General features: G+C 34.1%; 2 protein-coding genes across 4 annotated transcripts in view; both read right to left on the bottom strand.

Annotated features, from left to right (window-relative positions):
- Positions 1 to 2,091, bottom strand: part of LOC111705157 (guanine nucleotide-binding protein G(i) subunit alpha) — a 39,099-nt gene extending 37,008 nt beyond the window's left edge. Inside the window, exons 1-2 of the mRNA XM_023477622.1 lie at positions 1,807 to 2,091; positions 1,223 to 1,377 (exon numbers count right to left, since the gene is read on the bottom strand). Coding sequence (XP_023333390.1) covers positions 1,223 to 1,377; positions 1,807 to 1,954 — 303 coding nt within the window. The 5' untranslated portion in view covers positions 1,955 to 2,091. The remainder of the gene's footprint in view (positions 1 to 1,222; positions 1,378 to 1,806) is intronic.
- Positions 2,092 to 6,012: 3,921 nt separating this feature from the next.
- LOC111705148 (RNA cytidine acetyltransferase) overlaps positions 6,013 to 13,888 on the bottom strand; it is a 34,605-nt gene continuing 26,729 nt past the window's right edge. For all 3 annotated transcript variants that reach the window (XM_023477608.1, XM_023477610.1, XM_023477609.1), the window contains exons 15-20: positions 13,064 to 13,111; positions 8,481 to 8,613; positions 7,970 to 8,120; positions 7,750 to 7,841; positions 6,811 to 7,425; positions 6,013 to 6,507 (exon numbers count right to left, since the gene is read on the bottom strand). In XM_023477608.1, coding sequence (XP_023333376.1) covers positions 6,028 to 6,507; positions 6,811 to 7,425; positions 7,750 to 7,841; positions 7,970 to 8,120; positions 8,481 to 8,613; positions 13,064 to 13,111 — 1,519 coding nt within the window. In that variant the 3' untranslated portion in view covers positions 6,013 to 6,027. The remainder of the gene's footprint in view (positions 6,508 to 6,810; positions 7,426 to 7,749; positions 7,842 to 7,969; positions 8,121 to 8,480; positions 8,614 to 13,063; positions 13,112 to 13,888) is intronic.

Below are 13,888 nucleotides of genomic sequence, written 5' to 3'. Positions count from 1 at the left end.
GTGGATTGTAAAGGAATGTACTGAGTAGAGTACAGCATGTAGAAAGTAAAGCTTGATGTAGAGTACATAGTAAAATATATGTAGTAGAACATTTATAGTTGAATATGTATGGTAGAATATATGTAGGGGATTTAGTAAAATATACATTTAATAGAACATTTATAGTAGTATATATATATTAGAAGAACATTTCTAGTAGAATATATATAGTAGAAAATATATTTAGTAGAACATTTACAGTAGAATATATATATAGTAGAATATATGTAGGGGAGGAATATATTAGTCTGAATACAGGAAATTAGAATCAGCTCAGCATGATTTAACAGAAACCCTGAAACTCAGGCTAAACCAGTAAATATTTTTCAAATTAACTCAACGGGAACCATTGCTTTTAATAAATATGTTCAACTTGATTGTATCATCCTTTTCAGGACTCCAATATTACCAGCAAGAGAATTAATCTTTAAATACTGATATTTACAATATAATTTTAATTAGTTTTACAAATATATTTAGTAAATATTTGATTATATTTAAGTAAAAGCTCTGATATTAGTAGTAAAAACAGAATAGAGAATAGAACTGAATTTTTGAAATTTCCCAAATTTGATGTTCCGTTTCCCAGATAGAAAACAATATATTTATTAAAAGGATCTGTCGTTATATTTTCAAGTAACCTCCCATTTACAGAGGTGCATACCAGATTCACAACAGTACTTTTTAAACCGTTAAGTTCCTCTCACTGTATCTGCAGAATAAATGCGCAAATCACTTGTGTAAATAAACCCAGTAAAGAATTAGACATTGATGTATAGTTCATTCTTGACCATACAACGCTTTAAGGGTACCGTTGTGAATCAGAAATGCCAGTCTGTTAATGGAGGGTACCTTGCCATTAGTCCCTTAAATCGTAATACAAACACAAATCTATAATTTGAGATAGTGAGAGGTTTCATATAAGATTAATTTATTTTAATTTTAATATCTCATTTACGAGAGTCGTAGCAAAAAAAAGACGATACATAAAGAAAAAGAAAATAACACACCATCTTGGTTATTTTGTGGAAATTACGAACTTCCAGGAAAATGAACATTTTTAAAGTAAAAACACAAGAGAAAAGAAAGATTTTTAAAATTTCTGAATTTATTTTTTAGATAATTTCTGAAGGAAAGTGAGGGATATATTATTTAATTATCAGACAAAATAAAAGTAACTTACCACTCTTGATTGATCTCTGAAGTCTATTCTTAGCTGACCCATTGCTCTAATGATTGCCATGAGGCTCTGTATTGTGTTACTGTAAACGACAGGTTGATACTGCAGACATTCCTCTCCACTATATCCGATATCATGGATAATTTTCATCTGTTTAACTACAGAAAGAACAACATTTAGACCCCTTATTACAATAATTGGAATATTTAAACATTTCTGTTATTGTTACTTAAATCCTTCATCCCAAAATAATTTTAAATACTCTGTATTTTTAGATTATGTTATTTATACTTTTATGGCTTTTTTTCTTAAACTCCCAAAAATAAATTTTAAATGGAATTTCAATGTTATTATAAAGTCATAATTTGAACTCGAGTTTAAAGGAAAATCAATAATCCTTAATAATAATAATAGTAAACCAATTATAAATAATAAGATATATATTTAATGGGTGTGACTCGTAATCTGGTTAAAATTACATATTAAACTACAGAAAAATATCAAGATGCAAACCAACATCGTTAATATATGAATAATTTTTTTAATGCCTGTTTCATAAAATAAAGGGGTCTAAACATTGTTCTCTCCTATTGTTGATTTTCCACTCTCTCCAGCTCCCAGGAGCAGGAGTTTAACCTCACGGCTTGCTTTCTCACCATCTATAGCCAGCTCACGGTCAATCTTCCTTGACCGCTCTGCTGCTTCCTTCTCCATGCTGCTCACTGCACACCCCATTCTCCTGCTCTCAAGTACACCCCTGTTCACTAGTTACACTCTTCTTGATTTTACCAATCACAATTCACTTTGATATTTTAACATTGTAGTCGCTTATTGAGCTTACACCATTATTTTCACGTCTTTCTTTAATTGATCAATATGTTATTAAAAATTGAGAGAGGATGGGGGGGGGGGGCTTCCATTCATGCGAACACTATTAAGAAGTTCTTGAAAATAGTTCTAAATATAATATTTTAATTTATCTGAAGCATAATTAACGACTTAACAAACATCTGTTTCTAAACCGTAAATCAACTCTTCTCCTAAAAATTAAATTAATAAAACATTAAGAATAATTTCACAGATCCAAGGAGAAGGTTTGGGAAGAAACAATATGAGAGGTAAGGGGAAAGATTGGGAATAATAAAAAGGAGTAAAAATCACTTAATGGAAAGGAGTGAAGAAATATGGGTAATTTCCTTAAATACAATTTTAGGACACCCCCCTCTTATAAATTTTGATGGATCTCATATGTAACACATGGATATAATTGGACATGCGGCCGCAGCGCCCGGGCCCATAGCCTGTCCTAGCCGCGGCGCTCGGCCCCTTAGCCTTTCCAAGCCACAGCGTTCGGCCAATAAATTGTGTTAACCTAACCCTAAAATAATACAAAATAAATAACAACTTTCCTGAAAATATTTAGTCATGTACAAAATTGAAAGGAGGGAGGGGGGCGGCCGGGGGGATAATAAAGGATTAGAAGATAATAATTTAGGAAGCAAGAGTAGGATTGGGAGATATAATTTCGGGAGGCAAGAGTAGGTTTGGAAGATGTTATTTTAGGAGGCAACTGCAATAGTAGGATTGAGAGCCATCATTTTAATAGGAAAGATAAGGATTGAGAATCCTTACAGGAGGCAGGAGTAGGATTAGGAGATATCATTTTAGGAGGCAAGAGGTAGGTTTAGGAGATATCATTTTAGGAGGCAAGGGCCAATGATAGGGTTGGGAAATATCACTTTAGTGAGGCAAAAGTAGGTTTGGGATATATCATTTTAGGAGGCAACAGTAAGATTAGAATTCCATAAACTTAAGGGACAATAAGAATAATTTTGGAATAGAATAAACGAAATTCAGATTTAAATGAAAAAAGGAAGGTTGATGTATAATCTATTCTATTGATTAGAAAAAGTACAGACTCTAAAGAAGCTTGGTTTAAACTGTATGATGTCATATCATAGAACAGGTAAAATTTAACCGCCTTTAATTCTATGAAACCAAACAGCAAACAAAAACGTGGAGTTTTAACACATCATGTCATCTCACTTTAAAACTTTTTGTAAAACCATCAAAAGGTTTATTTGAGAAAATATAATAAATGTTCAATTTCTAACTTTTAACAACTTTTGTTAGATTTCAGTTTGAATTTCACTATCTCTCTCTCTCTCCGTGAAACTTTCTCTGTTGTGTGTGCGAGCGTACACTTGTTCAAACTGAACCAACCAGCGGTAAGTACCCTGCGCGGTCTATTTCTCAGTTTAAAAGAGAACGGGGTGATTTTGTTATGTAGATTTGAAAATTTCTGAATATTATTTTTTTAATTCTAAATTATAAGAATATTCAGAACTAAATATTATTATTTATTTTTAATTTATTAATTTTAAATCTTCAGTTGGCTATTGAAACAAGGGTAGGGAACTAGATGTCGTCTTAATTTAAGAACCAAAAACTATTAAATAAAATACGGACTGAACAATTTTGTCAACTGTCAAGTAAGATATGCGAAAGTCGAAGGACGTAAGAAGATATCGGGAAGGTGATTAAAATAATTAGTAAGGAAAGGAACAGGACGTAATTCTCATTAAATTAATTTTTAAATCTGCTATTTTTATTTTAATCATCCTGACTCCATCCGTGATCAAATAGCAAACATTTCGAGGATCTAGTTTAAAGTTTATCCAGAACCCAGATCTGACGGAACAAAAACTCATAATTAAATATCAAAACAGAGATTCGAAATAAAAAGCAAAATAAAAAAATGGGAAAGTGAAAAAGATGTATGCTGAGGATCGTCGAAATGATCATTCGACAAATTAGGCAGAGAATATGAATAAAGGGAAGGGAAATGGCGCTGGTCTGGCATAAGAATGCCAGTCGCACTGCTTTGCAGACGAGTTCGTTATTACGCACGCACACTCTTAGTACAGACACACAACATGACTACAGTCAAGGAAATTGCAGAACAATGTTGTCATAGTTAAGTTTAAGCAGAATAGCGAGTTTTTATTGTAATCTTTATGCATGAAAATTTGGCTTATAGTGTTGACTTAAATATATAAATAATATGTAACATCAAATTAGACCGTGTCAATGGGTCTATAAATTACGATTTGGGGGACGAGGGGGACAAATCAGATAATTTAAGAATAATCAATCATTTTGAAATATTTAATAAGGCTAATAGAAATTATTTTGCAGAAAATGCTAGATTTTTTGACTATTATGTGCGTATTTTGGCGCTATAAGATAAGAGATAGTCTATAATGATATGGGACGCTCTGTATACAGGGTGTCCCAAAAAAACATGGGAATTCAGTGACGAATTCGATATCGTCTTTGTTATGAATTAGCATTGTGTTACCTAATTTTAAAAGCCATAATATTATTATGTCTGCTAGAGTTTATTTTTATGAAAAGGGTAAAATTGACTGTAAATATGTGTCTATAATGTCTCCGCAAGATGAACAGTGAAGACGGACAAGTTTACTCTGTTTGTATACTGCAATTTTCTTGTTTTACCAAGTACAACCTATTGCAGTCAAAACATAAACAAACAAAATGTGAACATAGCAGACGAAACTCTTACAGATTACAGCTTTCTCAGTAGGTATCTCTATACTAAATCAAAGAATTAGTTAAAAAGACGATATCGAATTCGTCACTGAATTCCCATGTTTTTTGGGACACCCTGTATTAAACTTATTTTTAAATAAACAATTAACAATAAACAAATACCGAGATTCGTATGTACTGTATATACCTACAGTACACACCTTCGGTTCGGTATTCCTTACACACACTCTTTTGGTACAGACACACACACATGACGTTTCCGCCCCCTGAAATTAGGAGATTGGGAGATTGTAAGATGAATTTAATTGATATTGAAATTCAAATTGAAAACAGGGAAATAAGATCTTGGTAAGACAAACGGTTGGAACAGAATTATCTCGATTATGGAAACCCAACTAAAAACAGAACATGTAGAAAAGGAATGGAAGATGATCTTGATAATAGAATACAAATTGAGAATAGAGAAATAGAAAGAAGAACGGTTGGAACAAAAAGAAAATGGCGTTGAAATTAAGAGCAGGGAAAGAAGGTTGTTGTATGAAGAACTTTCATCCTAAGATGATCTTGATAAAGGAACAAATAAGACCAGTATTCAGTAAACGGAAAGAACATCTTAGTAAGACCGGCTAATATTGAAGAACGATATAACGGAACAAGATGATTCTGATAATGCATAAATATTAACAGAAAAGTTATTAGAAGACTGTTGGAATAGTTGGAAGCAAGATGATTGGGTAATAGAAGCTCCCGGCTCCTCAGTCTTGTCTTAATTTCTCGAATTTGAGTCATCAAAGTAAACTTTTTTTTTGTGATCGTTTTAGTTTTGAAACGTTTAAAATTCATTTAAATTTTGTTTTCATAACCAGTAAAAATTTGCTTGAAGCAATAAGAGATAAACAGAGACGTATACAGGGAACCAGGGTTTTTTGGGGCTAATAAATTTATGTATACGCCCCAGGTGACAAGAAACATACAATTGTACTTGTGAGACGGCAAAACTGTTCTTTTAATACTCTTAAATGTCCCTGAACAATTCTTGAATAAACCTTAACTCATAAAAAGAGTCGATTGGATCTGTTAATAAAATGCCTTTTAAAGGCATTTAAGAAACATTTTCAAATCAACATAAAAGGACTTTTTCGGACAAAAAATTATAATGACATACTCTCTACAAGGTGCTACTATAAAAAAATATCAAAAATTTAATGAAAAAAATGTAATTTTAAAAAATATTGTTATTTCTTCTTGTCTTTCTTCTTCTTCTTCTTTTGATTAGGTTCCTTATTCTCTTTCTTCTTTTTGGATTCATTTTCTTCGGTTTCTTCTCCCGCCCTCTTCTCTCCGGTTTTAATACTCAAAGAGTTGATAGTTTTTCCTCCGGCCAGAGCAGAGCTCCAATCCTTCTCCGATCCCTTCACGATATACTGGGTCAGATCCTGAGAGACAAGCATAGCCTTGGCCTTCTCCCTCTGCTTAGCCTCTTCCTCCTTAGCTCCGATCTCTAGCTCGAGGTCGAGACTGCCCAGCTCCAAACCTCCGACAGCCTTCTCTCCGATCCTAGACTCTATCTCCTGCTCCAGTACTCCCCGGAGTACAGCTGAGAGCTTCCTGATACTCCTGTTGAAGAGTGCGAGGAGCTGGTTTGCCGGGAGCTCTAGTTCTGTTGTTAAAACATCAACGGTTTTATGCTCAAGACCCATACCAACCAGGATTGCCTTCAACAAGATATTAATTAAAACAAATTCAAACGAACGAATTTACTACTGTAATTCTATCTTAAATTATCTAACTCATTCATAGGTCAACTTCTTGCCTTTCCAAGTTCACCAATTCTATTTGATATACCTCTTGCGTGAATTGAAAGAAATGAAAAATTATTTATTTTCGTTGAAATTAAAATTAATTTTTTAACAGAACTTCTAAACATACTTTTACAGAGCAGTTATCTGTAGCTTTTAAAAAAGTAGGTTTTTAATTTCTTTATTAGGTTTTGTTTCTCATTTATTGTAAGTGATCACCTGTTGTACTGGTGAAAGATGAAGATCTCCGAGCTGTTGTGTGAGGGTCAACCTGGCGAGACAGGGAAGCAAGTCTGTGATAAGGTGATGATCCGCCATATTGTTGCTGTACAGTTCCAACCTCTTCACGTCGTACGGGGTAAGGTGGGCGGAGAGCTGGGATGCGGACAGGACCACGGAGGAGGTGTTGACGGATTTGTTGTGAAGGAGGGAGAGAGCCAAGGACGGAGAAAGGTTACTAAGCTGAAACCCGAGAAGGTTGACCAGTCGACGCCGAAAATCCGTGAAAAAAGCGGAGATCCATTCCGCGTTCTTACACGTCTCCAGGGCCTTCAGCATAATGATTGTATGTTCTCCGGTGAGATCATTTTTAGTCTGACGGAGGTAGGTCGGAGCAAACCCAGCCTTCTTCCAGAACCTTAACAGGTTCGAGGTCAAACCAAAGGAGACTCCGAGGTACTGAAGATCCTCCGGAGGCCGTTCTCCAAGCTCAAGGAGCATAGGAGGTAGGTTGCGTCGGGGTGAGATGGTCTCCTCTAGAAGTCCTAGATCCTCCTCTTCTACAGTAGGCATTTCAGTCTCTCCTTCCCCTTCCTTCACGCTTATAATTTCTCCCTAAAAACAAATTAAGATTATAAATCAATTTCTTATGTTTAGGTCAATGCCGTGTTATTACGATATTACTGTATTCACAAACCTATTTCTAGAAAGAAAATCAACGATTATTATCAATACCTAATAATCAATAATAATAATAATACAGGTAATTGCTCAATTAGGACGGGGAAAATCTAAGGTTGGTAAACTAATTTTCTTTTGAACTATCTATTATTTGTTAACATGCCATTTAAACCTGATATTCATTCTTGCTGTTCCGGATCAATTTTAGGAGGGCAAACAAATTGCTTGATTAAATAAGAAAATATGTTTTTCGAAAACCTGATAATATTTCTGAAGGATTTGAAGAGCTCTGGTTCCGTATCCCATTCTCTGGTACTCTGGGTGGGTTGCTATCCGAACTATCCGGGCTCCTGTAATAAAATACAAAATGTTGGCCATCAACTAAACTACAGGGTCAGATATATTATCAAGATATATTTAGAGGGGGGGGGGGGGTACAACCCCTGACGCTGCCGTCTTCAACACTGAGTAAACTAACCTGAGAGCTGGGGGAAATTATCGTCCTGAAATTGCTGCGCCATAGTCCAGGGAATAAGGTCTCCAGATGCACGCTGACCTCTTTGTAGCCCGGCCATAATGCTTCCACGGGATATCTCACCCTCCAGACACACCTGAACCACGCACAGAACCTGGAAACAATAAGCATAATGAGATAAATGGTTTTATTTTGTGTTTCCGTGGTAACCAGAAAACAATAGGATGATGTCGTCTTTAAATTATAAAATGTCACCGAGATGTTAATTTGATGTTTTCCTCTTAATTTTCAGAATTTCATTAGAGATGTGTACTTTACTTAATAGGAAATATTAGAAATTGGCAGTTTGAATTCAGAGTATACTATAAGTATACCATTAGTATACTATTACGTAATATCTAAATTAAGAGTACTGCGAATAGAATCTGTGCTCCACTAATTATTTTGCAATCTATTTATTTTGTTTTTGGTTTATAACGATTGATAAAAGGTTGAATTCTAATGATTTATTTACCTCTGGTAGAGAAGTAGAGGATGGAGAGATAGGACCAAGGAGACAAAAGAGATGATGCGCCGGGGCATCTGATAACATCTGGAGATCGTTCGGAGAATTCTTGTAATGGCTTGCAACAAACAAAGCCATCATTCTAAATATAAATGATATTGAATTTTTCATTTTTAACATTGTTGCTTTACGTTTCCAACCTCATGAAAACGTACTTAGTTCAGTTGTTACACAACACAAGCTTTCAACTGTAAGTTTCCAAACTCATATAAAACATACTTGTTTCACAACCCATATTCATTCAACTGCTAGTTTCCAAACTCATATAAAACACACTTGTTACACAACCCATATTCATTCAACTGCTAGTTTCCAAACTCATAAAAAATATACTTGTTACACAACCCATAATCTTTCAACTGCTAGTTTCCAAACTCAAAAAAACATGCTTGTTACACAACCCATATTCATTCAACTGCTAGTTTCCAAACTCATATAAAACACACTTGTTAAACAACCCATATACATTCAACTGCTAGTTTCCAAACTCATAAAAAATATACTTGTTACACAATCCATGTTCTTTCAACTGCTAGTTTCCAAACTCGTAAAAAATATACTTGCTACACAACCCATGTTCTTTCAACTGCTAGTTTCATAAACTCATAAAAATATACTTGTTACACAACCCATGTTCTTTCAACTGCTAGTTTCATAAACTCATAAAAATATACTTGTTACGCAACCTTTGTTCTTTCAACTGCTAGTTTCATAAACTCATAAAAATATACTTGTTACGCAACCTTTGTTCTTTCAACTGCTAGTTTCCAAACTCATATAAAACAACTTGTTACACAACCAACCCACCACAGTTCTAATGATAATTCCCAAACTCGTTAGAAAAGCTCTTGCACATAAATACTCATCCTTTGATATCTCATCATACTGCTTATGTAGAAGAAGTATATCAATGTAATAGTTTAATTCAGATAATAAAAACTGGGGGAAATCCTCGTCGTGAGAAAATATAACCCAGCATTTCAGTACATAATTATTTTACAGTTGATATTAAATCATCAATTGTTTTTAAATAAATCAAAAATTATTTATTGCGATTAAATCAAAACTTATCATTAAAAAATATGTATAAATCTAGTCTTAATTTGTGTGAAATTCCAAATGAACACTTCAAATACAATAATTTTAATCGTCTTCCTATATTCATTAATTTCTAACCACCACTGTATTAAAAGTTGGTATGATTTGTTTATCCTGTGTGTGTGTAAACGAGGTGGTATATTTAGTTAAATATAAAGTTTAGATTATAAAAGTTAGCGTCCCCTCATCAATATTCTTTCTTACTCTCTCTCACACAAATTCATACACTTGACCAAGGTATGTATACTAAAGGTAGGGGGATAGGTTTATATGTACATTTTAATGGGATGTTTTTGACTGCTTACAAACTGGCTTAAAGGTAATAAATAAGTTAAGTAATATTTCTTGTGTGTATATATATATTTTTAACCTACCGTCCTACATACTCGTCCGTGNGGCAGCAGAACCCATGATCAGGCCGCGTACCGAGACCATAATCTTCTGGGGAAGTTTCTGTACGATGTGGTCGAATTTGGTTATTGACTGTGTGATCTGGGCGTTTCTGAAGGCTGCCTCTGCATGAAGGAACCACAGGTCGGGGTCCTCTGTCCAGAAATCCGGGAGCTTGACGGAGACTTTGGCGACGAACTCGGTTGGAGTTACTTTCGTGTCGGTCATGATGCTCGGATGTATCACTTAATGTTCAAAGTTCAAGAAAATCACTAAACTGGATAGCGTTTAACTGTATGTTCAAAGTCAGGGGTCACCATTATAGAGGACGTGAGTCAGACTCTAATAAAACGCATAAATAACTTCCAGTATATATATTTCTTATAACTTATTACTAGAGGGTTCAGAACTAGAGTCAATATCGATATCGCACGTGTAGACTGTAGAGATCATATCAGTACTTATGCCCCGTATCCGTTCTATCTCATTCTGTTGAATCTTGTGGAACTAGTTTAACGCGGCCAGGCATCGTCTTCCACAGCCCACCAGATTCTTTTTCCCTTATGAGGATTTATTATTTTTTGTGATATTTAATTAGTCAAACTATGTGAAATCTTAATGCAAAAATATTTGATTTTATGCCAGTCCCGACTTGTTATTGTTTTAATAAAACTAGTTCCAAGCAGTCTAAACAGGTCATGGTCCAATGTGTATACTGTATACAAACCTTATCCCACCTCAACTACCTTGTTTATATACATTGTACTGGACCAACAGTCAAACTTTACCTCAACAAACACTAACACAACATCTTCCATTTGCACTAGAGGAGGAGGGGGGGGAGGGGTTATTGAATCATTAAATAATTAAGTTGATGAAGGAAAACGTGGGAAACAGTCATCCAGGAAAATTGAAATTTTACCAGTTTAAAGAGACTGAGGCCAAATTTAAAGAAATTAAGCCGCGGCTCAAATATGGTTGGTTCCACTTAAAATATTCAATTTTTCAAGATTTAAGCCGGTGTGGCGTTATTTCTGGGTAAGCGTTAAATAATGGTAGTAGACTCTACGCAGCAAATTTTCCGCGGCATTCGCGCACAATTCTGTGAATGTAAACATTAAATTAAGTGAAAGTATTTCTCATCTTTGAGAATCAATCAAGTTTTGCTGAGCGACATACAGTAAAAATCAATTGTTTTAAGAATAGGGATCAATATTTCAGCTTATAGTTTACGTAAGCTAATTGTTAAGATTCTGATACTTGCAACTAATGAGAGTTTAATGTTTATAGATAATTACTTCTGTACTCACATTACATATCAGCATATAGTGTATATTTTAAGCGTATAAAAATAATTTCTAATTCTGAAATTTCAGATAAAATACCAGATTTCTGTTGTGCGCATTGCCGTAAACTGCAAAAATATGCGCGGATGCTTATCCAGAAATAACGCCACACCGGCGCATAATTGAAACCGGTTTTGGGGAATTTGATACGCGGCTTAAATTCATTAAATTTAAATTAAAAAATAGCAAGTTCGATTCACAACGGTACCACCTTGTAAACATTGGTAAGATTGCGATATACTTCTTTTTCAATCTGGAAATGTATTAGTTTCCTATTATTGTTTCTCTATCAGTTGACGTGCAGCTACAGAAGCAGTGAAGTAAATTGTCAAATTTCAACACACTTTAGATAGATCAACGAATCTGAAATTACGACTAAACCCAATGAGAATGTTTTAAATCGATATTAATCCAAATGAGTGTAAACTGTATATCTATATAATAAGACAAGAAATTCGAATACATGTTCCCTCTGGCCGGCCAAACGGCTGAACCGAATGGGCTGATATTTTTTGTGGACACTCAAGAGTGGCCGGGGGGGTGACAAGCTAAAAAAAAAATTTTGTTCCACGAGCTAGTATTTTATATGGCAAAAAGAACGTGAATTACTTATCTATTAAAAAAAAAAGAAAAAATGTGTTAAAACATTATTTATTTAAGATAGAGAAGGAAAACAGTGCAGATTGAATGAAAAGCTAGGAGAGATGTGACAAAATACTATTTGTAAAAATATTACTGCAGAAAAATGTTCTTAAAGTATTGTGAAATTAATGGTAAGTGATCTAAAAAAGAAGGTCTCGACGTCATACCCCATTCCCTTACCTTTCTGTCCCTTATGTTTTCTGTTAGTGTTACAAAACTATGTGAATAAATGAATTAAAATTATGTAATATCAAATCAAATTATGTTAATTGGTAAAAAAAATAGAAAAAATTCAAATTATGAGCAATATTTTGATCGTGAATTTAACTGAAAATGGTAGGCTAGAAAGAAAAGGAGATAAGAAAGAGAAATTTTGGATAGTTAATAAAACTTTAACCAAATTGTCTTCCTAACCTATTGTGTAAAAACCATTAATCCAAATCCCGGTTGAAAAAGTTTCCTCACAAAACCGCAGGGGCGTATACAGGATTTAAAGTGGCGAGCTTTTTAAATACATGAGGTTTTTAAGCTTTATATGGGAAATAAAATTTCTAGGGAGAAGCAATGCCCCCGGGGGCCTCCCCTGTATACACCCCTGGAAAAAAAAAACATTTATAACACATTCCTGAAACTCTTTATGATAATGGAAAAGTCATGTTGAAGGGTTGGTTAATCGAGATAAGAAAATATAAATTTAATGAAAATATTTTATAATCAACAAACTTTTTGGTGGTGGGGGGGGGGGGGGCGTCAAAAAGAGAAAGGAAAGGGGGGCCAACGCCAAGCGGGGAAGGTTGCCATGCTTCAAAATTCCATCTAAATTTTTTTCTTTCTAAATACTTGCAAGACTCTGTCTAGAGCTTTGTAATAAACGGACTCGAGGTGGATACAAAACGCCCAAAACAAAACGACCAAAAACAAAACGCACAATAACAAAATTACAAAATGTTCAATTTCACAACAATTATGTTGAAAAAAAAACAGTTATGTTCTAATTTTTTCGAAAAATTCAATTAAAATTATTATGATTGATCCTCGAGGATCTTGCTTTGTTACCTGTGAAGAAATTCCTCGCTAGCAGAATGGTAGGAGAACAATGTATCTCTAATCATCAAATATTTAAATATCAATTCTTAAAACTGAACCATAGATTTCAACTGGGAGGAGACCAAACTTAAAATTATCAATCATATTTGAAGAAATATCTATAAAATGAGCATTGACATTAATTTATTAATATGATCATTGATCAATGATCATGACTAATGGCCACGCCTATGACCGAACCATTAAACAGAGCAAACAAATCTTTGTCGTAATAACATCAAATTCAACTTTAAGTGAATTAACCAAACCATATATATAACCAAGCTTTACTTGTCCGTCAACCCGGCAGAACCGATTGGGGCCCAAACAAACTTTCATGGACATGAACCTAGGGAAGTTATAAGGACCATCAATATTTCCAATGTTGACCGGAAAAAGTCAGGGTGGCCAAAACTTTTTTGAACCCATCCGTACAAAAATCCGTACATTTTCAGAAGAAATCCGTACAATCCGTACAATTTTCGAAAAACAATCCGTACAATCCGTACAATTTTTTTTAAAAAAATCCGTACAATCCGTACATTTTTTTAAACCAATCCGTACATTTTTTTAAAGATCCGTACATTTTTTTGAAAAATCTGTACAATCAGCACAATTTTCGAAAAAAATCCCATTTTTGAAAAAAAAACATTAAAATTCAATTTTTCATTCATTGTCTTTTGTGTTCAGTTCATGTAAGAGGGTTTAAACTTCTTCAGCAAGAATCAATCTGTAAAAAATTGGCTTCATACATATATACAAACTAAATACTGGGTACATGATACTAGGTGCATG

The sequence above is a fragment of the Eurytemora carolleeae genome, unplaced genomic scaffold, assembly GCF_000591075.1.
Source record: "Eurytemora carolleeae unplaced genomic scaffold, Eaff_2.0 scaffold631, whole genome shotgun sequence".
Lineage (NCBI taxonomy): Eukaryota > Metazoa > Arthropoda > Copepoda > Calanoida > Temoridae > Eurytemora > Eurytemora carolleeae.
This window is presented reverse-complemented; position numbering and strand designations above follow the sequence as displayed.